At 36.7% G+C, this 26,055-nt stretch overlaps 6 protein-coding genes across 10 annotated transcripts; 3 read left to right on the forward strand and 3 right to left on the reverse strand.

The window, feature by feature from the left end:
- Positions 1–3,236: 3,236 nt before the first annotated feature.
- Positions 3,237–6,926, reverse strand: LOC119990022 (annexin-like protein RJ4). Of its 2 annotated transcripts, XM_038835831.1 has the most exons (7): positions 6,838–6,926; positions 6,596–6,701; positions 4,444–4,589; positions 4,139–4,357; positions 3,837–4,049; positions 3,661–3,750; positions 3,237–3,575 (listed from the first exon to the last, which is right to left on the reverse strand). In XM_038835831.1, the coding sequence occupies exons 3-7, from the start codon at positions 4,498–4,500 to the stop codon at positions 3,372–3,374; spliced, it is 783 nt and encodes a 260-aa protein (XP_038691759.1). In that variant the 5' UTR covers positions 4,501–4,589; positions 6,596–6,701; positions 6,838–6,926; the 3' UTR covers positions 3,237–3,371. The 2 variants fall into 2 exon arrangements, with proteins under 2 accessions (XP_038691759.1, XP_038691758.1); XM_038835830.1 differs by lacking the exons at positions 6,596–6,701; positions 6,838–6,926 and adding an exon at positions 4,703–5,019.
- LOC119990025 (DNA-directed RNA polymerase V subunit 5C) lies at positions 6,749–9,055 on the reverse strand. The gene is made up of 4 exons (XM_038835835.1): positions 8,676–9,055; positions 7,958–8,131; positions 7,479–7,592; positions 6,749–7,096 (listed from the first exon to the last, which is right to left on the reverse strand). The coding sequence occupies exons 1-4, from the start codon at positions 8,934–8,936 to the stop codon at positions 6,971–6,973; spliced, it is 675 nt and encodes a 224-aa protein (XP_038691763.1). The 5' UTR covers positions 8,937–9,055; the 3' UTR covers positions 6,749–6,970.
- A 269-nt stretch (positions 9,056–9,324) lies between these two features.
- On the forward strand, positions 9,325–12,940 carry LOC119990023 (E3 ubiquitin-protein ligase DIS1-like). Of its 3 annotated transcripts, none has more exons than XM_038835834.1 (5): positions 9,325–9,657; positions 9,929–10,042; positions 10,839–11,063; positions 11,513–11,899; positions 12,270–12,940. In XM_038835834.1, exons 3-5 carry the CDS (start codon positions 10,854–10,856, stop codon positions 12,588–12,590), a joined length of 918 nt encoding a protein of 305 aa, XP_038691762.1. In that variant the 5' UTR covers positions 9,325–9,657; positions 9,929–10,042; positions 10,839–10,853; the 3' UTR covers positions 12,591–12,940. The 3 variants fall into 3 exon arrangements, with proteins under 3 accessions (XP_038691762.1, XP_038691760.1, XP_038691761.1); XM_038835832.1 differs by lacking the exon at positions 9,929–10,042 and adding an exon at positions 10,496–10,564 and having other exon boundaries at positions 9,326–9,657; XM_038835833.1 differs by lacking the exon at positions 9,929–10,042 and having other exon boundaries at positions 9,326–9,657.
- Positions 12,941–14,125: 1,185 nt separating this feature from the next.
- LOC119989774 (uridine 5'-monophosphate synthase) lies at positions 14,126–17,956 on the forward strand. Its single transcript, XM_038835469.1, has 6 exons — positions 14,126–14,956; positions 15,701–15,784; positions 16,897–16,979; positions 17,069–17,156; positions 17,253–17,507; positions 17,609–17,956. The coding sequence occupies exons 1-6, from the start codon at positions 14,165–14,167 to the stop codon at positions 17,735–17,737; spliced, it is 1,431 nt and encodes a 476-aa protein (XP_038691397.1). The 5' UTR covers positions 14,126–14,164; the 3' UTR covers positions 17,738–17,956.
- Positions 17,957–20,852: 2,896 nt separating this feature from the next.
- LOC119989680 (reactive oxygen species modulator 1-like) lies at positions 20,853–22,459 on the reverse strand. Its single transcript, XM_038835345.1, has 3 exons — positions 22,304–22,459; positions 21,258–21,295; positions 20,853–21,115 (listed from the first exon to the last, which is right to left on the reverse strand). Exons 1-3 carry the CDS (start codon positions 22,374–22,376, stop codon positions 21,002–21,004), a joined length of 225 nt encoding a protein of 74 aa, XP_038691273.1. The 5' UTR covers positions 22,377–22,459; the 3' UTR covers positions 20,853–21,001.
- A 1,889-nt stretch (positions 22,460–24,348) lies between these two features.
- LOC119989599 (LOB domain-containing protein 17-like) lies at positions 24,349–25,942 on the forward strand. Of its 2 annotated transcripts, XR_005465848.1 has the most exons (3): positions 24,349–24,471; positions 25,019–25,485; positions 25,668–25,942. XR_005465848.1 is itself a non-coding variant. In XM_038835224.1 (2 exons), exon 2 carries the CDS (start codon positions 25,022–25,024, stop codon positions 25,472–25,474), a length of 453 nt encoding a protein of 150 aa, XP_038691152.1. In that variant the 5' UTR covers positions 24,349–24,471; positions 25,019–25,021; the 3' UTR covers positions 25,475–25,604. The 2 variants fall into 2 exon arrangements, 1 of the variants encoding a protein (XP_038691152.1); XM_038835224.1 differs by lacking the exon at positions 25,668–25,942 and having other exon boundaries at positions 25,019–25,604.
- The last annotated feature ends 113 nt before the right edge of the window (positions 25,943–26,055 follow it).

Below are 26,055 nucleotides of genomic sequence, written 5' to 3' on the forward strand. Positions count from 1 at the left end.
TTTCTCACTTTGGGACAATCAAACTACGCATGTGGCACGTTAACTGTCTAAATATTGATTGTCACATATGCAGTTTGACTGCCCCAAAATGGAAAAATCTGCCATTGAAACAATTTTATCATTGGGTGACCAAATTGAAACATTTTAAACAACAGTATACAAATTGAAATACATACTATCTTTCGGTGTGCAAAAGTGATATTAACCTGTTATTTATTTAATAGGGCACTATATATGGCAATATTATTTCATATATATATATGCCTTTGGCTTTTCCAATTCAATTGTAGGGGCTTTCTTCTAGACTAATCAAGCAAAGCCATCCATTCATATACAGGAGATTTTCTTTTATTGTTGGAGAATCAAGGGAAAAAATAACGAACTCCACTATATCGGAAAATACTTGTCCGGCCTTGATCCAGAAATGATCACAATTTCCCTTGGTTGGTGAAAATAATTATGCGTTTTGTTTATTGGTGTAAACTTAAAAAAATTCAATCTAATATTTTACTAGTCAAGGTCACTTTGGTCCATTCATTAAATTTTTTGGTGTAGACTTATAAAATTTTGGTGTAAACTAATAATGCGAATTAAGTGGTGTAAACTTAGTGTTTTAGTGGTGTGCAAATAAAATTTTCCTACGTAAAAACAGAAACAACAACACTATTTGCACCTCCGTAAAATTGGAAAGTGAATGAATTGTGTGATTCTTTATCCATATATTATATGTATCCATTTATGTATGTATATATATATCCTTGATAGGTTTGTGATCATCTATTATCAAATATCAATCACTTAATTGTTTCATCTATATATTATTCCTAGTTTGAACTTTGAAGAGAAAGCTGCAGCAATGGAGGCAAGAAAGATAACTGTTGTTTTGATTGTTTGTTTGTTATTGACAAGTTATGACGATATTGTAGCTCATTCCAATGCTACTCATTTACTGGATTGCTACAATGACTGTTTTTACTCATGTATTTTGGGCCTCTACTCTGAACATGACTGTGAAGTTGCCTGTGACAAACAATGTGCCGATATGTTGACCACCAACAAAAAACCCATGTTAGTCTCTCTCTCTCTCTCTCTCTCTCTCTCTCTAGATATATACATACATATATATATATAGTCTATCCCTAATATGAATGCATCTTTTAATTTATTTATTTTTTCAACAGATCAAAATCAATGGGGAAGAGTGAGGATTCATCTGTTGCGCATGATGGACCTGCTAATTGATTGAAAGAAGAAGCTAGATCTACTTATATAGCTATAATGAATAAAGTTTAATAATGCTCAAGCTTATCTATGTATGTATTCTGGGCAATTTAATAAACAGAATCTGAAGCTTGTTCTTCTATTCATCAAAAAGATTATACTTCAAATTATGCTCTATGTTTTTTTATTACTACTTTATGTTTTGGAGGTATTGTGCGGTAGTTATAGAGAGATCTAACTTTGTTTATTATTTTTTAAATCATCCATAAATTTTTTTTCACTCAATTTGAGTGTGCACAATGAGGTGTATCCATTACTGTTTGTTGAGGTTTGGACTCTCTTTGTTCTACGTGAACCAAACTTGTCTATTTGGGTTCCTATATATACCCAAGTTTTGAATCATATATAATGCCAACTCATATGTAATCATGAACTCAAACGTTGAAGATAAGAAGTACCCATTCATGGCTATTATAATCTGCAAAACAACGTGTCCATTGATGTGTTTTTCAAGTTGCTTGGCCTGTTAATGAGAGACTCAATTACAATGTCAAAAGTGAGATTTCCTAATTATTACGGATATGATGTTCCTTAATTCGTTGAAAATTATAGATTCTATAATTTGAATGTAATGATTTGAAATATGTGTCACATAATACTTTTTAAAAAAAATTATAGACTCCTTGGAATTGCGGAATCTCAAATCCTATTATTACACTATTTCTTAAATTTTCACCTTTTTTTAATTTCATTTTCATTAAACAATTAGCTAGATAGACCAATCATATAAAAATAATTATTGGCAGATGGTGGTGATCATTAGGCCCGAGACCGATAAGCCCGGCCCGTGTGTTAGACGAACTTCGTCCTATATTTTTAGGGCTGTGGACCGGGCTTCGTCATGGAGGCAGTTTATGAGAATACGTTAAAACAGAAACACTATTGGCATTGACACCTCCGTAAAATCAGAAAGGGAATGAAATTATGTGATTTATTTTTCCATGAATATAAGATATTATGTATTCACATTTAATAGGGGACCATATATGGCAATGTTATTTATGTAATAGGGCACTATATATGGCGAGATTATTTCATATATATGTATGTATGCCTTGATAGGTTTGTGATCATCTATCATCTAATATCACTTGTTCCATCTATTATTCAGAGAAAGCAGCAATGGAGGCAAGAAAGATAAGTTTGGTTTTGATTGTTTGTTTGGTTTTGATAAGTTATAATGATATCGTAGGCCATTCCAATGCTAGTTTCCTGGACTGCTACCAAGAATGTTATGAAGATTGTGTTATCGAAAAGAGGTCACCTAACTGTGCCCTTGAGTGCGACACTAAATGTGTCTCTCCCAAATTTGAACACCAACAAAAACCCATGTAACTCTCTCTCTCTCTCTCTCTCTGTATATATAGATACAGACATATATATAGTCTCTGTTTAATATGAATGCATCTTTTCTTTTCTTTTTCAACAGATCAAAATGAAGGGGGGAAGAGTGAGGATTCATGTGTTGCCCATGATGGGCCTGCTAATTTATTGAAAGAAGAAGCTAGATCTACTTATATATATAGTGAATAAAGTTTAATAATGCTCAAGCTTATCTATGTATGATGGTCAATTACTTAATTAAGAGCATCTAAAGCTTGTTGTTCTATTCATCATCAAAAGATTATGCTTCAAATTAAGTTATATGGTTTTTTTTATTACTACTTTGTGTGTTGGTATTGTGGAGTTAGAGAGATCTAACTTCTTTCACAAACTTTTTTATGGATGCAAATTTGCTTATATTGGATTATACTAATCCGATATAGGATAAAGTAAATTTATGGATGCGAGAGAGATAGATAGACTTGTCATTCAAGTATCTTAATTATATTTGTAGTCTTGCACATGATCCTTCTATAGGATAATCTAGTTTTAATGTTGAAAGAATCGCCATTGAAGCAGAATTTGTTTGGACAGTAACCTTAATGAATAAAAACTGATGCAAAACTCACAGCACTCTTATTAGAGATTGGAACAGAAATCACACACTCTCAGAAACTTTAAGACCAGACACATAGGAAACACAAAACAGAAGGAAAACAAAATACAACATTCTGTAACATAGATTTCAGATTGTTCTTGACGGAATTTCAGTCCTCCTTTCCTAGAAGAGTGAGGAGGAACGCCTCGTAATCTCCAGAGGTATCCTTGGCCACATCATGATCAAGAGACACACTATTTTTCCTGAAATAAAGCTCCTTGATGTCTTTCAAGTCCTTCTCTGCCCTCGTAACTATCACACGAGTAAGCGCATCCTCGTCCGTCCCAAACCCTTCCATTGAGCTGCGCAGAACCTAATTGATCACAAAGGCACCTGAAATCAGCACACTAGACTACTTTCTGGGGAATTCTTGAGTTAGAGGGGAAGAAAGAAATCACCTTTTGATAGTACTTCTTGTGGTCATTGATGCATTGAATAGTTGTATGCATTGCATTGATGAAATCGTTCTCTCGAAGACTCGACAAAGCCTTTTCTTAACAGAAATGCAAGTTAGAAAGTAACCCAGAAGCCTTTAATCATCTAAGACTTAGCCAGAAATGAACTCTATATTTACCTTACTGACGGAATGGCCATGCTCATCTCTGTAGCGATTGAAAGTTGCCAAAAGCTGGTATCTGCTCCTTGTGCTCAGGATCCTGATAACTTCTTCATTAGTATAGTTCTTGTTTTTGATAGCATCATGAAGGATATCAGCTTCCTTGTCAGCTAATTTTGCATCCACATCATCACCATTGTACCTATATGCAGTCACTAGGCCTACCAAGAGCTGTGATAAACACCACCACTACTTCAGTTGACGAATATATACATTCAAAATTTCTCAGAAACTTAAAATCAAACACTTAGGCTACATGCCTTCCGGATATCACCAGAGGTATTGGACGCCACTTCTTCCTCCAATGAACGCTTGTAGCGAATCTGGTACGCCTTTCTCACTGCCAAGAGCTCTTCAGGAGACAGAACGCAAGCGATTTCGATGATCACATGATAGTCAGGGCTCCCTTTCTTGATAGCTATATTGGCAATCAAAGCATCTCTATCCGCCGGGTCCAACATCCATCGATACACTGCTTTCTGTATATAACAATAACAAAGAGTAACATACAATTGGACAAAGCAGAACAATAACTCAATACAAAGTGAGGCTAGAAGATGAGAACCTCCAAGTCCCCAGAGAGCTCGGACTCAAGGCGCTTGACAAGATCTTCATTGAACATCTCCTCATAAGCTTGCTTGAGTTGCTGCCTTTGATATGCATTTCTGTGACCCAGAATTTTGATCAAAGTCTTCTCATCATACCCCCAACCTATCACATACAAAACCCACAAACAAAACAAAGACAAAGCCCAAAGGACATTAATTTGTTGCTGTTGGAAGATCTGCAAATGTCTGGATATATAAGCATAGTATTCATTATACCTTTGACAGCCTTGTTTACTAATTCTGCATCTTCTTTAGCAGAAGTTTGGATAGGGGCAATGAGGGTGGCCATTGTTTGAATTCTCTATGAATTCTTCCTCTAGAGATGGAATTCAGATTGTGGATAAAACTGGGCTCTATGGCCTCCTATTTATAGTTCAATCAGGCACTTTTGATACCCAGAATTTGAAATTTAGGCCAACTCATGCAAATCATGAACCCCAAACGTTTAAAGCTAAATCCTACTCATGCTTATCATGTTTTGGACTTCACTTTCATCGTAATCTGAGAGAATCAACAATGTAATTTGACCCAAAATCATCATTACCTGGTAATAATTCTGTTTTTGGGTCATACCACTTACATGTGAGTTAATGTTGTTTTCTAGTTGCATGCATATGCAACTAAACATTGTCTGTAGGTATTTGTTCAAAGCAGAATCCCAAGAATACAATATAGTAACTTAAATCATCACATAGATTAAGAAAAAAAAGGTATAGATAAACAAACCAGAGTCATGATATCTCTTCAAAAGCCTGTTTAATTTAGCTGTTCTAAATGATTCTTTTGTTTTTAAGTAGGCCAAGCCCACATATATATGTTTTGCGGTTTCTCTTGAAAATGGGCTAAGCCCAATCATGCGGTTTTCATATTTTTAAACGGGCCAAGACCAAATCAACCTTTACATATGTTTAGTAAGGTGCCCTACTTTAATTCAGGAAAAAGACATAAAAATAGATACTTAATTAGAATTAAAAAAGAAATGAAAAGAAATATCCAATGCTAATGCAATATTTTTGAATAACATTAAACCTTTAACTTATAATGTGTAGACACAAATTTTACATAACAATCTAAACATTGTTTTTTTTAACCGAGAACGACATGATATTAGTTTACCTTTTAAACATCTTATATGAGTCTAAATTAAAGCCATCAGCCCCATACGCACAGTAATTTTTCACATGATGATAGGGTAAGTGTGGCCAAAAATATATTGTTCCAACTGAGAATCAAACTCAAAACCTTTCGAGTATATATGATTTGGGCTCAGAGAGATTTATCAATTAGACTATCACCCAAATGGTTAATAAGAATTTCTGCCTCAGGATTTGATTTGGAGTCCTGGCCCTGTGATCCCTTGGTCACTGAAGTATCTAAAGACATGACTGAAATTACCAAATATGATTCAGCGAAAGGTTGCGTAATACCAATTATTACTTATTAGAATTAGAAAGGTTGATGCCTTGATGTGTCATATGACTTCACATTCTAATAGTAGATAGTTTTGTTTTAGCAGAATCAGCTCAAAGTGCAAAGGATCCTGAAAATTTTCAAAGTCCTGATGAAGGCAAAGAACAGTGTGATTTCATTGACTATGGCTGGGCGAACATTGGAAGCTTTGATGACCTCGATCAAATTTTTAGGTAATGCACAATATCCATTTTGCTGTCTGTAGCTTCCTGATGCGTTTTATTAACAGCATCCTGTTATACTATGTTACTCTGAGAAGAGTATAAGACTCCTTAATTCTTATTGTCTTCTTCCCGGGATTTTTCTTAATTCTTTTCTTGTCAGCCAAATAGATCAACTGCTGGTGGTGTTCATGGAGCACAAAGATATAACCGTCATGGAGCAGTAATGAGCATGACTATTGGTGTTCTATACGCAAGATAGTTCTATGCGTAGCATGTTGAGTATTCTAGTCAATAGCAATGTTATCTTCTCGAGTGTTGATGTGTATATGGCGAAGCTACTAATTCCTAATTTGAGGAAAGTAAATATTTGCCTATTCTGAGAGACTTTTTATTGTCTATTTGAATTCTGACTTGCAAATGAAACTGACGAATTTGACATGGTTTAGTACTAATGTATATGAACCTGATACTATACCTTATAATACGAGCAAATGAGCACGTACGAGGTTCGATGCCACAGAGACGATACTCAATTCACCGAGGGAAAGTCAGCATGAATCCAGGTCATGTTCTGCATCATGCTACCATCCATAACAATTGAATTGTCAGTAGTAAGTGAACATGAAAGTAAAGTGTGCAAGTCATTGCTCCAACAAGTTCCTTCATGTACGCGTTAGCAAAATAAAAACAAATGAAAAGGAAAAGGAAAATTCACACTTTTTATCACTATTGATGTATTGCACTTGTAATCTTCTTTAGGGTGTTGGGAAGGGTTTGTAAAATCTTCTAGATATGATGTATTCCTGTTTGGCGGCACCACGCCAATAAGCAACTGTCCTCCTAAATGGCATCACGCTACGTTGCGGTAAGTTTCGATGGAATCAGCAAGGCCACCGGCATAACTGAATTTCACCACATTCCCCTTCTCCAATCCATAGTATCGTGCTACTGCGTCAGTTGCTAGCATCTGAGGGAGCTGAAAGTAAAAGTACATGAATTGAATCATTTTGTACCTCAATTTGATTAGGCAGAAAAATGAGGCATGAAAACATGCTATTTTGTTGATGCCAGAAACTCCACCTGTGGCTGTGGACAAATCTTAACAAACCGAACATCCATGAAAAAGTCGATTTCTGCCATACCATTGTCATAACGCAGTAGTCTAGCACTCTAGCTAGTAAAATCCTTGGCTTCACCAGCATTCTGGTTTTGCTTATAGATTCACTCCTTGTGTAGGGACATATTAACAGAAATGAGTCCCTTAAAATGTTGGCTCTCTCTCCAACACATGCTCAAACAAGGCAGGCCATTGAATTCTGCCAAGGTGCAATAGAGAAGCAATACAAATGAGAAATCACCTGCTTGTCTTCCAATTTGTATTTCTTCATCAGCATTATCTTCTCTTCAGCAGTAAGTACCTCAACCTTTGGCATCAGCAAATGCTTTGTAACATTACTCAATAAATCAGTGATCTGAAGACAATGCAAACCATGTTTGACAGTTAAAACTTAAAACAAGGAACAGATACGTTGAAACACGGACTAAACTTTGAGCTGTTTCCATTATTTGGACATTCCTCAACATCGGTACTCACGTTGAATTCAATATCACCCCCATTTCTTAAAGACATCTCAAAGAAAATATTTGCACAAAATAATAATTCTCAGAGAAGCCATAAACATTGCAGCACTCAACATTTTCCTTGTGAAATTCATAGAATTTGCATGTTTTTTGGGACAAAAGAAGCAAAGCGATATAATAAAATGTCACCTGTATACATTCCTCTGCACCCTTGCATAAAGATGAAACACAGTCGTAAAAGAACTGGATAACTTACTTGGAAAATCTCCACTTTGAAGCCAAAAGTTTGCAGTTCTTTCCGAGCAAAGGCATTCATTTTGCTTTGCAAGATTAGAATAAGTCCATGCAACTGTTCATGGAGAATCTGACCACGCAAAGCACGGATGCTTGGTTTTGTGATTACATTAGTTCCCATGAAGATAACAAGGATCTGCAAAACAGCTTTTAGGATTATGCAACAGTACCTGAAAAGACCTCCAGGAAGATAGAGGTCAAACAAGGAGATGTTCCTTCCATTAATTTTAACCAATAAAATCTTCTTCATACTCCACTCCACTTTCCTTGATCTTCATCTAGAAAAGGTTAAACATTTCTCAACAACTAGGGATGAATAGTAAGACCCAATCGGCTATAGATTATCTATGCTTAGTTGACATTTTGGATTATTGAACCCAAAAAGATTTTTCCTTTTTCGGTCTCCAAAGTTGAGGCATAATAATAGTAGAAAAAGCGAAGCAGTAAAACCACTTGTAAATTTATTATTTTGCGTTTTTTTGGCACAAATAATTGTAAATTTAATAATACAAACTTTCTTGCTTCCCAAGACAAATCCCGGGAAGAAGACAATAAGAATTAAGAAAAGCCTCCATTTTTTTCCAGTAATAACAGAATCTACCAAACCCTAAACAGAATTTTCTCCTTTTTCCTTCTATTTTAGTTCGAGACGAGATACTAGCACACGCACATACACATACCTTCTTGCGAGGGTCGGAGCGGAGAGAGACGCGGATGCGAAGGCGTTCCAGGTCAGGATCTTCACCGAACACCGCGCGGAACTCAGTTTGAGAGCGAATCAGCTCCGCGTCAGCCACGTCGTAGCCTCTGTCTCTAAGCATCTCCAACACAGTCCTACGAGAAAGGTAGTACCTATAGCTCTGTACACTCCCTTTGAAAACGAACGACGTCATGCATTCCAACCGTCCGTCACCTCCATTGCCGCCGGTGATCGCTGCCATTAATACTCTGCCTCTCTCTCTCTCTGATCAAATAGTACGCTCTTAAACGTTAACGGGCGTGTCGTTCATGTGTGTGAGCGAGCGATATCACCTGTAGCCGAGTCTATATGGACTGGGCTCGGCTCCTAGGTCTTGGGCCCATATAAACTAAGGCCCAGCCCAAAACTCATTAAATTCCACGCGCCAGTCGACAAGCGGGGAGCGTCAACTGCCGTCCTACAGTTATTTCCGGCCCAGTGTCCCTCTCCTCCGCTACAAAACAGCCTTATCCCGTTTCTTTTCAAAATCAGTTGTCAAGTTAAGAAGCAAACCATCCTGTCTGTCAAATAAATTTAATCTTTATTTCCTAATATCGAATATTTTAGCTGTAATAAGAGACAAGGAGCGAAGCCGAAGGGAGAAATGAAACAAAAACGATAACTCGAGAGCGAGTGACCCCACTGTTTTTAACCTTTCCTTTTTGTATTTTCTCGAGAAAAATCTCTCTCCTAACCTACGCTCCTCCTACCTCTCTATCTCTCTATCTCTCTCTTAAACTGGCTTAAATTTGAACTTCTTTTCTATGTACAGTGTATACACGCATATCCGTGTCTGCCAATTATTTATTACTCACTACATTGTAGTAATATTGATTCGTTCGGATCTCTTCGACGGTTCTGCTACTCCCTACTCTCAACTTGTTTGGTTCCTCATGGGGTCTTGATTGAATCCTTGTCTGGAGGTAAATTAGACTATGGTTCTTATGTCCTGCGTCTGTATTTCGGATTCTTTTTATTGGCTTGAGTTCTTTGTTTTGGTTTTTTCTTTGGATCTTGGTTTTGATTTAGGATTAGTGTCTGGTAGCGAGATTTCCTGTTTTTGATTTGCTTGATTGAATGCCTTCGATTTTATTTTCTTTTGTCATTTACTTTGAGGATTTTTTTTTTGCTGGTTTCGGATGTTGATATGGTTTGTAACTATTTGTCTTACCTCAATTGCTCTCGTGGTGTAAGGAGATTTTGTTGCGCTCGGATCTATCGTCATTTTGATATCGGCTTACTTCATCTGTGAACGCTGCTCTTTGGAGGATTCAACTCCTGATAGCTTCCTTGACTGGTTCATTTCAAGTTAATAATCTTTGATGTTGCTACCTTGCTTGGGTGGTTGATCGTCATTTGGCACGCTATGATTTCCTAGATTTCCATGTCTATCAAGTGTTTGAATGATATGGAGTTTGCTAGTAGTCAGCAGATATTTTCCTTTCTTCTAGGCTCCTTTTGAATGTGAATATGGAAGGTATTGTGATGGAAATGAATAATGAATTGACTATTCTATTTTTATGGTTTGTGCTGAGAAAGTAAATATTGGTTACTGAGTTCTTATGTGCTGTCATTGTGCCTCATTTCATGTTAGTTCTTATTGTGATGTTGTTATGCCTCATCTCATGTGATTTGTTTGTTTTTTTTTGGTTTTATCAAGGGAATTTTGAGTAGCTTTTATTTTTTTCTTAATTTTTGAGTTTTGATCATAAAATTTTAAATTAATTATCTCTTGTGATGGATGCTTTGGCTTTTGAGTAGGTTGAAGATTCACATGTTGGTGGCAGATTCTTGAAGGAACATTGGAATCAAATAACAAGAGGAATATAGGTTTACTGGGAATGAGACTTTTATTGTATTTTTGTTAAGAGCTACTTATTTCTTTTTGAGTGAAGATGGATTTTTTTTGTATCATGTTGAAAAATACTGAATGCTTTTAGACCTACCGTTTTGTGAATCTATGTGTGACAATTATACTTGGTCACTGGGTGGTTAATAGTCTTTTAACTGTGCTCTGACTCCTTTTTGTCGTCTAAAGTCTAAACCTCACCAACCCCCCTGCATAAGAAAATGTTCACGACTAGTTCTATGCATTATTTTACAGATAATTGATAGTAGTATGGCATCCGGGAATCCATTCTTTGACGAAATGCGGATCAAACCTGAAGTCATTGATCGTCCTCAAAATGAAGCTATGATGGATGTCACTGAGAATGTGACTGATCCTGCTCAACATATTCTGAAACCCAATGTGGCAGCATCTAGCAGTGTCCGTGAGCTGTTGGAATGTCCTGTGTGTTTAAATGCAATGTATCCGCCAATTCATCAGGTTTGATGACAGTTTTTGTGTTATTTGTTTATGCATTCACCTTTGGTGTTCGTGAAATAGTTAATCAAACCTTCAACATTCCCCCCTCACTTTCTAGTATCAACGTTCCACCTTTTGTGTTTTTTTTTTTTATTTATTTATGCTGTGATGACCTGATAAGGTGTGTTCAAGTATAGCCTAGAGTTGTAATATATTGGTAAGTCGATTGATATCTCTTACCCAATTATGCACGTTGAGTTAGCACTTGCAAGCTTCTTCTTCTTCTGTCTCTGTCTGTGCACTTTGTCTTGCCCATTTCCTACTCATGTTTTGTATGATAATATATATATTTACACTTACAATGTGGCTTGCGATACGTACACAATCTCAATATGACTTGTTCTTGAATGTCTATTTAGATTTAAAATAGTACCAAATCTGATACTGATTGTTTTTCTGTTTCCTTGCAGTGTTTAAATGGTCATACGTTGTGTTCTGGTTGCAAACCCAGGGTGCACAATAGGTGCCCCACTTGCAGGCATGAGCTTGGTAATATCAGATGTCTTGCACTGGAGAAGGTGGCTGCATCTCTTGAGCTTCCGTGTAAATTTCAGAATTTTGGGTGCATGGGCATATATCCATACTATAACAAGTTAAAACATGAATCTCAATGTGCTCATAGACCCTACAATTGCCCCTACGCTGGATCAGAATGCACTGTCGTTGGTGATATTCCTTATCTAGTGGCCCATTTGAAAGATGATCACAAAGTTGACATGCACAACGGCAGTACTTTTAACCACCGATATGTCAAAACAAACCCGCATGAGGTTGAGAATGCCACATGGATGCTGACGGTACTGCTTGTTTTGTTTTTTGCATCAGAATTCTCATTTATCTTGTGTTTTTCTGTGTTTCTAATCCGGAGCAAGGTTTTCTTTCTGCTAATTTTCTTAGATTCATTTAGATCCTGGTTATAGCATAGACTAGAGCCTCAGTATGCTCATCAGTGAAACTTATATTCTATTATTTTGCCAAATTATCCTGTGATCCTGCTCAATGAAAAAAGTTGTCAAAACTTGTTTTTCTTGTCAAATAGATTATGCTCCCCTTCATCATTTGGCACACAACGCTTGTTCCTGCGTGTATTGAAATTGCTTTTTAGAGATTGTGCAAGTATGTATTTGGTTTCTTTTTTCTGACTAGATCTTCACTTGGTCTTTTTAGGTTTTGAGTTGCTTTGGTAAGTACTTTTGCCTGCATTTTGAAGCCTTCCAACTTGGGATGGCTCCTGTCTATATAGCATTTTTGCGGTTTATGGGTGATGACAATGAAGCGAAAAATTACAACTACAGTCTTGAGGTTGGTGGAAATGGCAGGAAGATGATTTGGCAGGGGGTCCCTAGGAGCATAAGAGACAGTCACCGGAAGGTTCGTGACAGTTTTGATGGTCTTATCATCCAACGCAACATGGCCTTGTTCTTTTCTGGTGGAGACCGGAAGGAATTGAAGCTTAGGGTGAGTGGTAGGATTTGGAAAGAACAGTGATTAGTTTCTTCTTTCTCAACTACTTGAGGGCAAGTAGTAGGGTCTATTTTGTAGCATAGTCTTCTTATCATGTATTTTTTGAGGGTAGAAGGGCAAACTCTCTTTGCTTGTCCATCCATCAAATGCATGAGTTGGAAGATGCGATTCTTAAGCCTCAATTTATATGATGCCATCTATAGAGATCTAGATGTGGTATGTTGCACTGCCATTTTAACTATGTCTATATTCATTTGCCTGGATCATTTTTTTGTCAAGTCCATTCTTTCACTTCAATTTTCTGTCTCATCAGATGTGTAGTGGAAAAACTATCAACAAACTTGCCAAATATAAACTGTTGAACATGATTTCTATGCTTCTGCTATTTGGAAGGTTGATCAAGGCAAAGTTTATTTCTTGTCAAGCTTCTTAATGTGGATGAAGAATTTGCTATTACTTTAAGAGTGTGTTTGGATTGAGGGATTTGGAGGGAACGGAAGGGAAAGGAAGAGAAATAGAGTTTCCTTTCAATTCTTTTGTTTGGATAGTTTATTAAAAGTTAAGGGGAGGGATTTGGGAGGAAGATTTCAATAAATTTTTGTCAAAATTCTTTCTCTCCAAAATGGAGTCATTTGGAGGGAAGAGATTACTAATTAAGTCATTTTATAAGTTAAATATCTATTTTACTCTTGTACATAATATTTTAACATAAAAATAAGGATAAATTAGTAAATTAAACAAATTTTCTTTCCTTCCTTTTTTTTTATCTACACAAACATGGGAGAGAGAAAGATAGTCCCCCTCCCCTCCCTTCCCTTCCTCCCAAATCTCTCAATCCAAACACACTGTAAGTGTGAAGCATGTCTCCTCCATCCATGATTTAGGTTTTTTAAATCCTTTATGTGGTTCACAAATTATGCTGGTTAGTGGTCTCTCTTTTGGTTGAGCACTGTGGATGTATACAGAACTTAAATCAAATACTAGGTTCACTTTAGTTGTTTAAATCTTTTCAATCTCCACCATCATTTTTTTGTCTCATATAAACAAAAACACCCTAGATTGTTTATAGTTATAATCGAATATTATACACACATATGTCTAATTCAATTGATTTTCAATTGAATCATTTGTCGGACATATATTTTTAATTCAATCGATTGTTTATAGTTGGAATCGAACACTATACACAGATATGTCTAATCCAATTTATTATGAATTGAATCCCTGTCGTTGCTTTTAAATTATCTACTTACTAAAAAAGTGAGCAGGGATTCTTCTTGGGGATAGCATTGTCATTTTAAAATTATCCACTTACTAATAAAGTAAGCTTCAGGCATCACAACATAAACGTGGCGCACCAGGATTGATTTAGATTTTCTAGGTCAAAGTTCCAAATAAAAAATTGAAGATTCGTCGGCATAGAAATTTCTTATACAAAAAAATGAAAAAACTGAAAAAGGTCTTAACACATAAAATGTATCAACTTCAGGGGTCTAAATGCAATTTAATACTTTAAAAAAAAAAAACCCTACAGCTACAAGTACATAAGTCTGTAACTCCCACTCTCTCTGTTTGCTCACTCCTAACGTTTCTACACCATGTCATCGTCCATGGAGGCTCTGATACTGAAGCTCCACGAAATCTCGGCTGTTAAGTTTGGAAACTTCAAGCTCAAGTCAGGAATCTTCTCCCCAATCTACATCGACCTCCGCCTCATCGTCTCTCACCCTTCCCTCCTCCGCCAAATCTCTCAGACCCTCATCTCCTCCGTCTCCACAAATTTCGACCTCGTCTGCGGCGTTCCCTACACTGCCCTTCCAATTGCCACCTGCGTCTCTACCTCTAATGACATCCCCATGGTCATGCGCCGCAAGGAGGTCAAGGATTACGGCACCGCTAAGGCGATTGAGGGTGAGTTTAAGCCGGACCAGACCTGCCTCATCATTGAAGACCTCGTTACTAGTGGCGCATCTGTTCTGGAGACAGCGGCGCCTCTACGGGCGGCGGGGCTGAAGGTGAGTGACGCGGTGGTGTTGATTGATAGGGAGCAAGGAGGGAGGGAGAATTTGGCGGAGAATGGTATTAAATTGCATGCGATTTTAAAGTTGACGGAGATGGTGAGGGTATTGAAGGAGAAGGGTAAGGTAGGGGAGGAGATGGAGGGGGTGGTGAAGAAGTTCTTGGAGGAGAATCGGAAGGTGGCGGTGCCTGTTGTGGCGAAGAAGGTTGGTGGTGACAGGGTTAAGGCTTTGGGGTATGGAGAGAGGGCGAAAATGTTGAAGAATCCTGCGGGAAAGAGGCTGTTTGAGGTGATGGTGGAGAAGGAGAGCAATCTGTGTGTGGCTGCTGATGTGGGCACTGCTGCCGAATTGCTTGAACTTGCTGAGAAGGTGAGTGGGAATTCTTAGTGATTTTTGTTTTGTATTTATTTTCCTTTCTCTCCGGAAAGTGTTTTCATTGGAAGACCTGTGAGAAAATTCTGTTTCTTAAGATGATTATTTCATAAAAAAAGTTAATAAATTCTGGGAATATGTTTAGGTGTAAACTAATTATATGGTTCTAATTTGTTCATTAACTAAATGATTTTTGTTGAGTCTGAATATTGGTGAAGATATTCTTATTGTACGTTTGGAAAGATGAATTCTTGATTAGTTTTGAGATAGATTTAATAATAAAGTTTTGTAGAACTTTAAATGAACAAACAATGTATATAGAATTATCTATTCTTTTTTTTTTTTGAAACAAACATGCTTCAGTTAGAACGATACGGGTTTTCTGTGGAGCAGAGATACATTTACAGTATGAATCCGCATAGAGAAGTTTCCTTTTGGAAATGTGTAATCCTGGTTAAGTTGCCTTTGGATTCCCATATTCAAGGTTGTTTGTTAATTGTGTTTTTCTAGGAAACATGTACAACATGCATATTGAGGATGTCTTTTGAGACAGGCTCATGATTTGTATCAGTCATGGATGCAAATGGAAAGATCACTTCTGCATGGTTAATGTTTTACAACAATGCATCTATTAACTTTGTGTGTTACGGATTGATCTTTATATAGAATTCTTTGACCATTTGGTTTGTATATAATCTTCTCAGAGGATCTAATTATATTGATTTTATGTTTGATCTATAGGTTGGACCAGAGATCTGCCTGCTGAAAACCCATGTTGATATATTTCCTGATTTCACTCCAGATTTTGGCTCTAAACTACGCTCGGTACATTTAACTTGCATACTTATTAATTTTCGATTTGACAAATTTATTGTCTTCAGCCCTTTTGTTCTTCCCCTGTTCCAAATATATGCTGTGAAGATTTTTTTTGTTTTGAAACCTTGCACAGTATAGATCCCAACTTTTCAGTTTCCATGATCAATGGTTTTATGAATTGTGCATTTTAACATCTCAGTGGAAGTTATCTGTACAAGGATATCAAACTTTCTAGTTCCCATGATCAATGGATTTATTAATTGTGCTTTTGAACATCTGAGTGGAGGTTGTCTCGATTGATTTCCCATCATATTTGAGCGTTGGTGGTATTTGTCATGTTTCTGAACGGTAGCTTTTGTAATAATCTCTGTAAATTCCCATTATGCCAGCTATGGTGCTTACTCCATGTAGTTTTCACTTTTCACTGAATTTGTCATCTTTATTGCACTTTCCAGTTAGTTTCTATGGCTTTTTTGTACATGTGATTACATAAAGAGCATTGTTAAGTGAAACTAATGCCTTCCAATCCCATTCCTTTATTGACCAAACTACTGCCTTTTTTTTGTTCCAGCTGGTGAAATGTAGGCCTTATTATTTTTATTTCTGTAAGGAATGATTCAACTTCTTCATGCTCTTGTTCGCTCTCTGTCCACTTATGCATGGCAGCCTGATTTTATAGAAGCTCCAGTTTATGCTCCATTTTGTCAAAAAGGTGCCAAAAAATCCGAAAGCTTTTCTGTTTCTAAGTAATCAAAATTACTTCTATTAAGTTTTTCAATGCTTATCGTGCAAATCTATATAAAGCTTGGTTCTCAAACTTGAGCTACCATTTTAGAGTAGATAAATCAATAGTTTTTTTTTCCTATTTCACCCACCATTCAAAAACAGTTACTATTTCAGCTAGTAATATTTTACTTGGGAAAATAGTGAGATTTGTTCTGGACATCAATGGTTATTGAGGCAAATAGTATCTGTTGCTCATTTATGTGGATTGAATATTGATTTCATTGAAGTTTTATTCCATGAGACTAAGATAATATCTATTTTCCGGGTGGTCATGAATTGTTTAGTTGAGTCTATAACTAATGTTTATTAATTATGGTTTTTTTATGCTACTGAAGATTGCAGACAAGTATAATTTCTTAATTTTCGAAGATCGTAAATTTGCTGACATTGGTAACACAGTCACAATGCAATATGAAGGGTGAGCCTCATTTTTCAGCTGGTCCTTTCCTTCTTCACTTTCAGTTAGTATTCTTATTGTTGGCTGAGACTTGGTTTTCTTATATTCAGGGGCATCTTTCGTATATTAGATTGGGCTGATATAGTTAATGCTCATATAATTTCTGGACCCGGAATTGTGGATGGTCTGAAATTGAAGGTTTGTGTTGTAACTTGACATAAAGTTTAGCTGAACCCCATGTGAGATTTCATGTCATTTGTTTCTTACTTGTGCATTCTTGTACTGTACACATAGGGTTTGCCTTGTGGTAGGGGTCTGTTGCTTCTTGCCGAAATGAGTTCAGCTGGAAACCTTGCTAAGGGAGACTACACAGCTGCAGCTTTAAAAATTGCCGAGGATCACTCTGATTTTGTCATTGGCTTCATCTCAGTTAATCCAGCATCATGGCCGGGGGCACCTGTAAATCCTGCATTCATTCAGGCAACCCCTGGAGTTCAAATGGTAAAAGGTGGAGATGCTCTTGGTCAGCAGTATAACACTCCCTATTCTGTAAGTTCCTGTTAGCATATGCTTTCCATTACAGTACACCGAGTTTTAAGTAAATTCAAGTTCATTTTGTGCATAGTAGGTTTCTGATGTTCTTCTTCCAGGTCATATATGATAGGGGTAGTGACATAATAATCGTGGGGCGTGGAATTATAAAGGCTTCGAACCCTGCAGAGGCTGCTCGAGAATACCGTCTTCAAGGATGGGATGCATACCTGGCTAAATGTGCATAAAGAGATTGCCTTCTGGTGTGCTCCCATTGGGAAACTACGGCATACCTGATCATAAATCGTGGATAATTTAAACTTATGATTGAATTACGTTGACTGACGTGTCTTAAAGACATTCATGTTTTGTTTGTTTTGTTATCATGGATGGCTGGCATATGCTTTGATTACACCTTAAAACATGATGGTTATAAAGCCGGGGGAGGGGGGAAGAGCCCTTATGACTGGTTTAGGAACAAACTGACCACAAACATTATCGGTTAGATTCATGATTACTGTTTATATTGAGGAGTTGATAAATGGCTGGCTATTCAGAGACGAGACGAGACAATGTGGGTGTTTGGCAGTGCGTTTGCACTGCGTTCAGTTACAACACACCTCACAGCACCACAGTTTTTTGTGACACGCCAAACAGCTTTTGCGTTCCAACTCACCTCACAGCACCTCACAGCACTTCCAAACGCACGCTTACAACGTATGTTGAATTGTCCTACGTAATCAAATTAGGTCAATTATTTTATTTTAGATTAATGTACAATATAAACATTAAGTGATTTTATATTAATATTATTAGTCATCTAATATAACCGTAATTTAGATACGTCAAACGCACCTCACAGCACCACACCGCACCGCACCACAGTTTTAAAAGTGATGCGCCAAACAGCTTTTTGCGTTCCAACTCACCTCACAGCATCACAGTTTTATAACTCACAGTACCATACCTCACAGCACCTTACATCATTCCCAAACAAGCATATAACTTTTAGGCTTTAGCAGCCCAGGAACCTGCAGTGTACAAATAAGAACCATCATGAGCAACGGGTAAAACTGTCAGCCTGAAACTCATGCAGGTATTCATCAGTTGAATTGCGGTAGGGGAGGAGGAAGATGCAACTATACAAGAACCTTAGAACTTCAGCGTAAATGATTACACGGTTTGGTACTTTCTTCTCCTTCTCTACTTTCATCTTCTTTCTTAATCTTTGCTACTCTGCATAGTCTTCTCTATTCTTCGATGATAATGTGAAACCCACTTGCCAACGGCTCTTATATGATGTAGACAGAAAAGAAATAAAATAGAAAAGTTTGAAATAATACAAATTGACTATGGGTTGTTTGAAGTAACTTTAATAAAAGGGAGAGGCCCAAGCATAGGTGTAAACTAAGGCCCAATGACTAACATAATCATAAGCCCAACATGAGTTAGGGTTTGAAAGAATATCAGAGACAAATCCAATCCTTCAAAGATCGTGAAACCTGCGAATCCTGTCTATTAATTAATCCTCTAGATTTGCTTACTTTCGAAGAAGAACATTTGTGCCTCGGTGATCTGATCTCAAGGTTCCCACTTTTATTATTGTTCTTGTGTTTTGATTATTTCCCTATATGATTGTGTGTGTTCATGATGTTTATCAGATGCAACTTAGAATACCTCCAAGATGTATTGCTTGTTGCCTAATCGGAGACAAGAGGTGTTGGGACGATAACTGTTTTGGGCTCCGTACTTTCCCCGTGGGCAGACTGAGAGAAGATGATTTTTCCGTCATGCAACAATATTTGACGGGAGTAAAGTACGTGGTGTATTGTACCAGATACCAGATGACACGCCCGAGGGGAGAGATCTGCAGTGCCAAGCTATGCAATCTTTTGTAACGGAGGTAAAATTGTGGAAGGATAGTCCGAAAAATCCTGCTCGTCAACGCCTTCTGTTACATGAACAGCAGATGTCAATGCTGCAGCGGATGAGCTCGGTAACTCTGGAGCTCCCTGGAGTCTAGACCAAGCAGCAGGTCTCTTCGTCTGAGCAGGGAGCTGGCTTGCAAATAGGTCAATCTGATGAAAGAGACAACGCATGATGGTTGGATGATTATTTATTTGTCCTTATCTTTTATCTCCCATGATGGTTGGATGATTTATTTATTTGTCCTTATCTTTTATCTCTTTTGCTATTTTTATTGATATTAGCCATTTTTTTATGTGAAAATACTGCCAACTCTAATATTATTTTGCATAATGTTCTATTTATATACTCTCTCTCTTTTAACATTAAAAATTAAATCTTATTTTCTTAGCATCCCATAAAATCATTGTGATTATTGTGTAAATAATGAAATCTGTGGTCAGAAACAATCAAAAGGAATTTCATTAGATCCTTCCTTATTCACTTCAGAAAATTTCTGAATGAAAGCTAGTGATCATATTTTGCAAGATGCTCTGACCTACATGGTGCCTCAGTTTTAATTTGACCCTGGTGTAAAGAAAAACAAGTGTGTATATGCGGGCACGATTCAATAGGAGGCGAAAATGGCCAAACAATTTCCAAAGGTTCATTCACATTCCAGAGAATCTAACACCAACCCTCAGTCACACCGCTTCAAACATAAAGCATGAAATTAGTGATAAATAACAAACAATTTTCTTCAGACATGTAAATGAGTCCTACTTAAACTCATATATAAAATAGTATGATTTATTCCTCCTCTACTTAAACTCATACGAATCCTAACTGAAAAAATAAAAACTAACCCTTACCCTAACCCTTGCCCCTACCCTTGCCCCTTGGTTCCACCAACGGTATATGCTTCAGTTCCTTCTGCACCGCCGGATTTCATCGTTCATAAACAACATCCATAAACTATATGCTACTATATGCTATCAAGAGTTCGGGTGGTTCCCCAATTTGACTTATCATTCCATATACTTCTGTATTTTGACAAAACCAAGGTATGCAGAAACATAGTTTCGAGGGTAACCAAACCTTGAATTTAGCTAGGTTAGTTAATTTTGGGTATTGATATATAAGATCTTGGAGGTGCCCATTATCGGTGTTCTTGAGTTAATTTCTGTTTAAATTTGCTCAAAATGCCACAAAAGCTGTTGTTGTACTTATTCTGCTATATCGAAGATTTGTCAGTTATTTAGACAAATATTTAGTTGAACTACAAGCTCTTCAATTCTGCAAAATCGGCTTCCATCCATGCATCTTCCACCATTGTATATCCTGCCTTAATTCGACAAAGCTACCGTTCACGTTTGTTTTGCATATTGGGAGAGTCAACTGTTTCAGATGGTAATCATGGTATGGTTAATGGTAATCCATCTTCAACACAATTTAGCAATGCAATCAAAGTAAGATCTTAGCAAGCTTAAAAAAGAAAATTGAAAAAGAAAACAATACTTGGTTTGGTCATGAACCGAAGAAGCCTTGTTTACTCTCATAATTATGTAAAATAAAACCTTATGAACCAAGTACTATCAAAAGAGCTTTCAGTAAGATTTTCCACAATGTATCAAGCTCCCAGCACCCAAGAAAAGACCGAAAATAGCTGCACTGCCCAATGTCGTTTGCCCAATATATCTAACTTTTAGCAGCCCAGGAACCTGCAGAGTACAAATAAGAACCATCATGAGCAGCAGGTAAAACTTTCAGCCTGAAACTCTCGCACGTATTCATCAGTTGAATTGCAGAAGGGGAGGAGGGAGATCCAAGAAGACGAAGAAGTTGGAACATTAGAGCCATTACCTTATACCTGATAGCCTCATAAGTCCCATAAACAGCACCTGCAAAAATACATATATTAGTACAACTCATCATGGCTCGTTAGCTATCCATAAAGTAAACGAATAGATAATGTCTTTAGTATCTCATATCGCATAGTAAGGGCTACTGCTATTGCATAGCTTAACTGCTTAAGGCTTGATGGGCTCCTGTTGAACCAAATACCCACTAACACACACACACACACTCACTCTCCCATACTTTTTGTACGTATATAAAACACAAATCCCAGCACAGACATGTACATATACGTCAACATTTATAGGGTATGTGTGTAGATATGCAAAAATATAATCAGCTCATCAGATTTAGTATCTCATATCGCATAGTAAGGGCTACTGCTATTGCATAGCTTAACTGCTTAAGGCTTGATGGGCTCCTGTTGAACCAAATACCCACTAACACACACACACACTCACTCTCCCATACTTTTTGTACGTATATAAAACACAAATCCCAGCACAGACATGTATTTAGGGTTTAGGGTTTAGGGTTTAATCTGATAATCCACCCCTTGAAATGCCTTTGCTAGAATACTTTACAGTATTTCAAGCCGGACAATTACTGAATGAATTTGGAAACCATAAGAACCTGTATTACCCAATACAGAACAGTCTATTAAAGCATCAAAGAAGGATCTCTCAAACAGTCATAACAAAAGTTTACCAAATACTGTGGCACTCCAGCTAATTCAAACATTAACCCATAATCAGGAACTACCATACAAGAATCTCACATATAAAGCTTAATCGTCCAACATATATATCCTAACTAATTCAAAACAAATCCTAATGCGTTCGCAGAACTTCTTGATTAAACATCTTCTCCAAAAATTTCACATAAGCAGCCAAGAATGAGATGCCAAAATAAGCCTGGCCTAATTGAACTCATTATGTGGAAACCAAACGGAAGTAAAAACCAAAAACGTAACTTTTCCTAGTGCTATATAGTCCCCTCAAAGGGATAGGGTTTTTGGAACAGAGAAAAGGAATTGATTAATCAAAAATTACCAACAGCGCCGCCAACTGCGCCGCCCACGGCAACCCCGGCGGTAATCCGAGCCAAGCAGCTATCTCTTGCCATATCGATCCTCTCCGTTTAGTTCAGACTCAAACTCCTCTATGCGGCGGGCGCACTAAACAGCTTTTTAATTCGCGACTCCGTCGTATAATATTACAAAAGCACGACCGTATGTTTTTAAAATTCAGGCCGACAAAGTGGCCCATTATAAAATTCAGGCCGAATTTGGGCTTCGGACTTTGGAGTCCAGTCCAGTCCGATAATTTTTAAAGGGAAAAATGTGGGCCGGTGCACTAGATTGTATTTATTTGTAAAAAGATGCAACCATTAAAATATTATTTTAAAAAAGTCCAATGAGAATCTACTTTTACCAAAATAACCTCATATTTCATTTTCTCTCCCACAAAACCTTCTTCCTCACACCACGATTTTCTCTATCCACGAGCTGTAAAAAACTACCAATTTTCGGACCTTAAAACCTCCATTTTCTGAGATTTCACATCTATAATGACGCTTCTTTCTCAATCTCGAGTGATACTATACTAATTTTCTGGAAAATAGTTAGCATATCACATACCTAAAGCTTTTTTCGATTCATGGATACTTTGGTGATATTATTTGAAATTTGTGCATTGAAAACCTTTATTCGTTTCAAATCATGTTTATATGTCTTGATTTTTGGAAATTTTGGTCAATCTCTAGTACATTTGCTAGTTAGGGTAAGTTGGAATCTGTTAGGGCTTTTGATACAATATTGATACTTTTGTGCATTTGAGGCTTTCACGTGGTTAATTTTCATCTATTTTCCTTCAATATTTTCGAATTTTGGTTTGAATAATATTGTTTTTGGTGCAGAAACTACTTTTTTTTTGAAATTTTGGTAAACTGATACTATAGTGAAACTTTTGTAATTGCAGTAAATGATTGATATTATAGTGATACTAAATGTGTATTTCATTAAATTGATATCAACAATCAATTTGTGGGAATGTAAGTGGTTGAGGGATTTTTGGCTTGCTTACTGGTGAATTTTAGTGCAGATATGACATTTTTCTTTGGTATTTTTGTTGAACTGATACAATAGTGATACTTTTAAACAGAAGATTCAATTTAGTGTTCAATTTATATATTTTCCTTATAAAATGATGATACAAATGTTGGAATGTAAATTTGATTGCATTACATGTCTTTATGGTTCAATGGTATCATTTTAGTGGATTTTTTGTGTTGGTGATACTATAGTGATACATCTCTGCACCTATAAATGTCTTTCCAGAATAAGCAAGAGAGGTAACTAAGAAAAGAAAATCAAGACAGGAAAAGTAATTAGGAAGAAGAAGTATGCATACTGGTTCAATTGTATCATTATAGTGGATTTTTGGTATTGGTGATACTATAGTGATAAATCTCTACAACTGTAAATGTTTTTCCAGAAGGAAGGTACAAACCAGACAGAGCAAGGAAGGAGAGAAGAGAGAACGAAGCACAACCCAGATTGAGTAACAAAGCATAGTCCAGATCTGTCAAAAACGGAGATAAGAGCAACTCGATGCAGTCCAGATCTAGCAATGAAGAAGAATGCGACGAAGAGAGGAGAAGCTTTGCCAAAAACGGAGAAGAAGGTAACGAAGAACAATTCATATCGAGAACCAAAAGAAGAAAGAGAAAGAGGAGGAGGAGGAGGAGGAGGAGGAGGAAGGAGGAGGAGAGAAAGAATGAGATAGCTTTTAGTAGAGAAGAATGAGAGAAAGAGGGGACTTGGAGGGAGGGGAAGGAGAAGAAGAAGAAGGGTATTGAAAGTATAAACCAAAAAATATTTTAAGTCAGACGATCAAATTACCCTTAAATTATACTTTTTTACAATTTTAAAAAGGCCTATGACCATTTTACAATTAAGTTGTCCAAAGTGCTCTTAATACCAATTGTCTGATTTTTAAACTAATATTTATATTTTAAAATATATTTATACAGTTTTTTTTTAATTTTTTATATGGAATATACTGATACAGTTGATACTTAATAGATAATACTATTACTAATGCCGAGCTTGAACAAAAGGATAGGCACAAGGTATTAGGGTTATTCGCGCAACTCTCTCTGTTGGTTCACCGATCCGCTACTACAATCGTGCTTCACCATCTCCAATCGATCCATTCAGGTATGGATGTGGCTTTTTATTTATGTTTGTCTTCTTCTTCTGATTCTAGTTCCTCTTTTGTGTTGTGGATGGTGACAATCAAGTCGCCAATTAGGGTTTTTTTTTCAATGGAATTAGGGTTTTTTTTTTCGTTAGACAAGTAAATAATTTCTGTGTAACAATCTATAATGATTCACTGCATATCTCTGTTGCATCCTTGTTTTTGCATTCCCTTCATTCCTATTTGTTGCCCATGCTATCTTTTTTAGTAACTGTTTGCTTAAATCTGTAATTCTTAGTATTCTCGTCTAAGATCAATTTTTTTGCCTCAAGAATTTTGTGTTTGCATCTAATTTTGACTATACTTGAATCACTTGTTAAGTTGGTAGTCTTGGATGTTCAAACAGTTTTTGGTCTCTGTTTGCTTAAACGTTAAAAGTATATGCAATTAACTAAACTAAAATAGGAAAACCAATTATGGATCAAAAAAAGAAGAAAAAAGAACAATCTCTCAAAGTTTTTGCTAATGAGTTCCCTATATGATCTTTGTGGGCATGTTGGTCATTAGACAATGCCTCGTAAAGCAGCTGAAAGGTGCATTGCTTGCCGGACACTTGGTGACAGAAGGTGTTGGAAGGAACATTGCTTCTGGGCGCCCTATTTTCCATATGGGCAAAAGGAAGAAGAATTCTCTATGATGCATGAGATATTTGATGCCGATTTCGTGCGCGCCACTTTGTACAGAATTCCTGACAACACACAAGAGGGTAAAGAGCAGAGGCATAAAGCAGTTGAATCGTTTGTATGGGAGGCACGCATTTGGAAGGAGAATCCGGCATTTCCCCCTCTGGCACACTTCCTATCAGCGGTTGAGCGAGTGAAAGAGCTGCAGAGTAACATTAATAACATCATCAGTTTTAAAACCGAACCCTTTATCAAACCGTATGAGCTTCAAGTTGAAGATTTTCAAGGTTCAACAGGTACGTTGAATATGAAGATTGAGCCCCCAGTTTATAATGCATAATAAACCAATAGGTATTTAGCTATATATTATTTGTCTAATTAATATCCTGGCCACATTATGCAACTTTATTTCTTAATTAATTTTTGGAGAGATTATTATTAACCAATTATTCGTTTGGGTTTATAATTAATTGAATATATGTTCAATTATTCGTCTGCGTTTGATCTTTTAGTATGAATGTTTTCTGATACAGTTTTGATTCCTCATCGATACCCGCTGTTGTTGTATAGACTGGCATGGAAGAAGAAGAAGAAGTAGAGGAAATAGACGAGGTATCAAAAATTAAAAGCTTGTTGCCATGAAGGTTTAAAAGTGCAGATATCTGGTTTTTTTTTTACAAGGAATCCATAATTTTTCATTGAAATGAGTTCATTGCGAGTGATTTCACCCAACCAAACACGAGAACGAGTAATTCTCACCCTTATTCGACTTTTTAAATGTAAATTAAATACCCTGTAAAATCATTCAAAAGTAAGGAAGCCATTTCTTTATATGTAAAAGTCATCCCAACGTATGGAAAACATTTCTTTATATACTAACACAATAGAGTATACGCGAAAGGGAGTATCAGATCTTACACA

The sequence above is a fragment of the Tripterygium wilfordii genome, chromosome 21 (genome assembly GCF_013401445.1).
Source record: "Tripterygium wilfordii isolate XIE 37 chromosome 21, ASM1340144v1, whole genome shotgun sequence".
Lineage (NCBI taxonomy): Eukaryota > Viridiplantae > Streptophyta > Magnoliopsida > Celastrales > Celastraceae > Tripterygium > Tripterygium wilfordii.

Coding starts and splice junctions, on each gene's coding strand:
- LOC119989680 (XM_038835345.1), bottom strand. CDS start 22,376: ATGGCAAGAGATAGCTGCTTGGCTCGGATTACCGCCGGGGTTGCCGTG. Junction 21,296..22,303: donor CGCAGTTGGCGGCGCTGTTG/GTAATTTTTGAT, acceptor GTATTTTTGCAG/GTGCTGTTTATGGGACTTAT. Junction 21,116..21,257: donor ATGAGGCTATCAGGTATAAG/GTAATGGCTCTA, acceptor TGTACTCTGCAG/GTTCCTGGGCTGCTAAAAGT.
- LOC119990022 (XM_038835830.1), bottom strand. CDS start 4,775: ATGGCCACCCTCATTGCCCCTATCCAAACTTCTGCTAAAGAAGATGCA. Junction 4,590..4,702: donor AGTAAACAAGGCTGTCAAAG/GTATAATGAATA, acceptor TGTATGTGATAG/GTTGGGGGTATGATGAGAAG. Junction 4,358..4,443: donor AGCTCTCTGGGGACTTGGAG/GTTCTCATCTTC, acceptor TGTTATATACAG/AAAGCAGTGTATCGATGGAT.
- LOC119989599 (XM_038835224.1), top strand. CDS start 25,022: ATGCCTCGTAAAGCAGCTGAAAGGTGCATTGCTTGCCGGACACTTGGT.
- LOC119989774 (XM_038835469.1), top strand. CDS start 14,165: ATGTCATCGTCCATGGAGGCTCTGATACTGAAGCTCCACGAAATCTCG. Junction 16,980..17,068: donor GTCACAATGCAATATGAAGG/GTGAGCCTCATT, acceptor TCTTATATTCAG/GGGCATCTTTCGTATATTAG. Junction 17,157..17,252: donor TGGATGGTCTGAAATTGAAG/GTTTGTGTTGTA, acceptor CTGTACACATAG/GGTTTGCCTTGTGGTAGGGG.
- LOC119990025 (XM_038835835.1), bottom strand. CDS start 8,936: ATGGCAGCGATCACCGGCGGCAATGGAGGTGACGGACGGTTGGAATGC. Junction 8,132..8,675: donor GCTCCGACCCTCGCAAGAAG/GTATGTGTATGT, acceptor GCTGTTTTGCAG/ATCCTTGTTATCTTCATGGG. Junction 7,593..7,957: donor TCAAAGTGGAGATTTTCCAA/GTAAGTTATCCA, acceptor CATTGTCTTCAG/ATCACTGATTTATTGAGTAA.
- LOC119990023 (XM_038835834.1), top strand. CDS start 10,854: ATGGCATCCGGGAATCCATTCTTTGACGAAATGCGGATCAAACCTGAA. Junction 11,064..11,512: donor TGTATCCGCCAATTCATCAG/GTTTGATGACAG, acceptor GTTTCCTTGCAG/TGTTTAAATGGTCATACGTT. Junction 11,900..12,269: donor ATGCCACATGGATGCTGACG/GTACTGCTTGTT, acceptor TGGTCTTTTTAG/GTTTTGAGTTGCTTTGGTAA.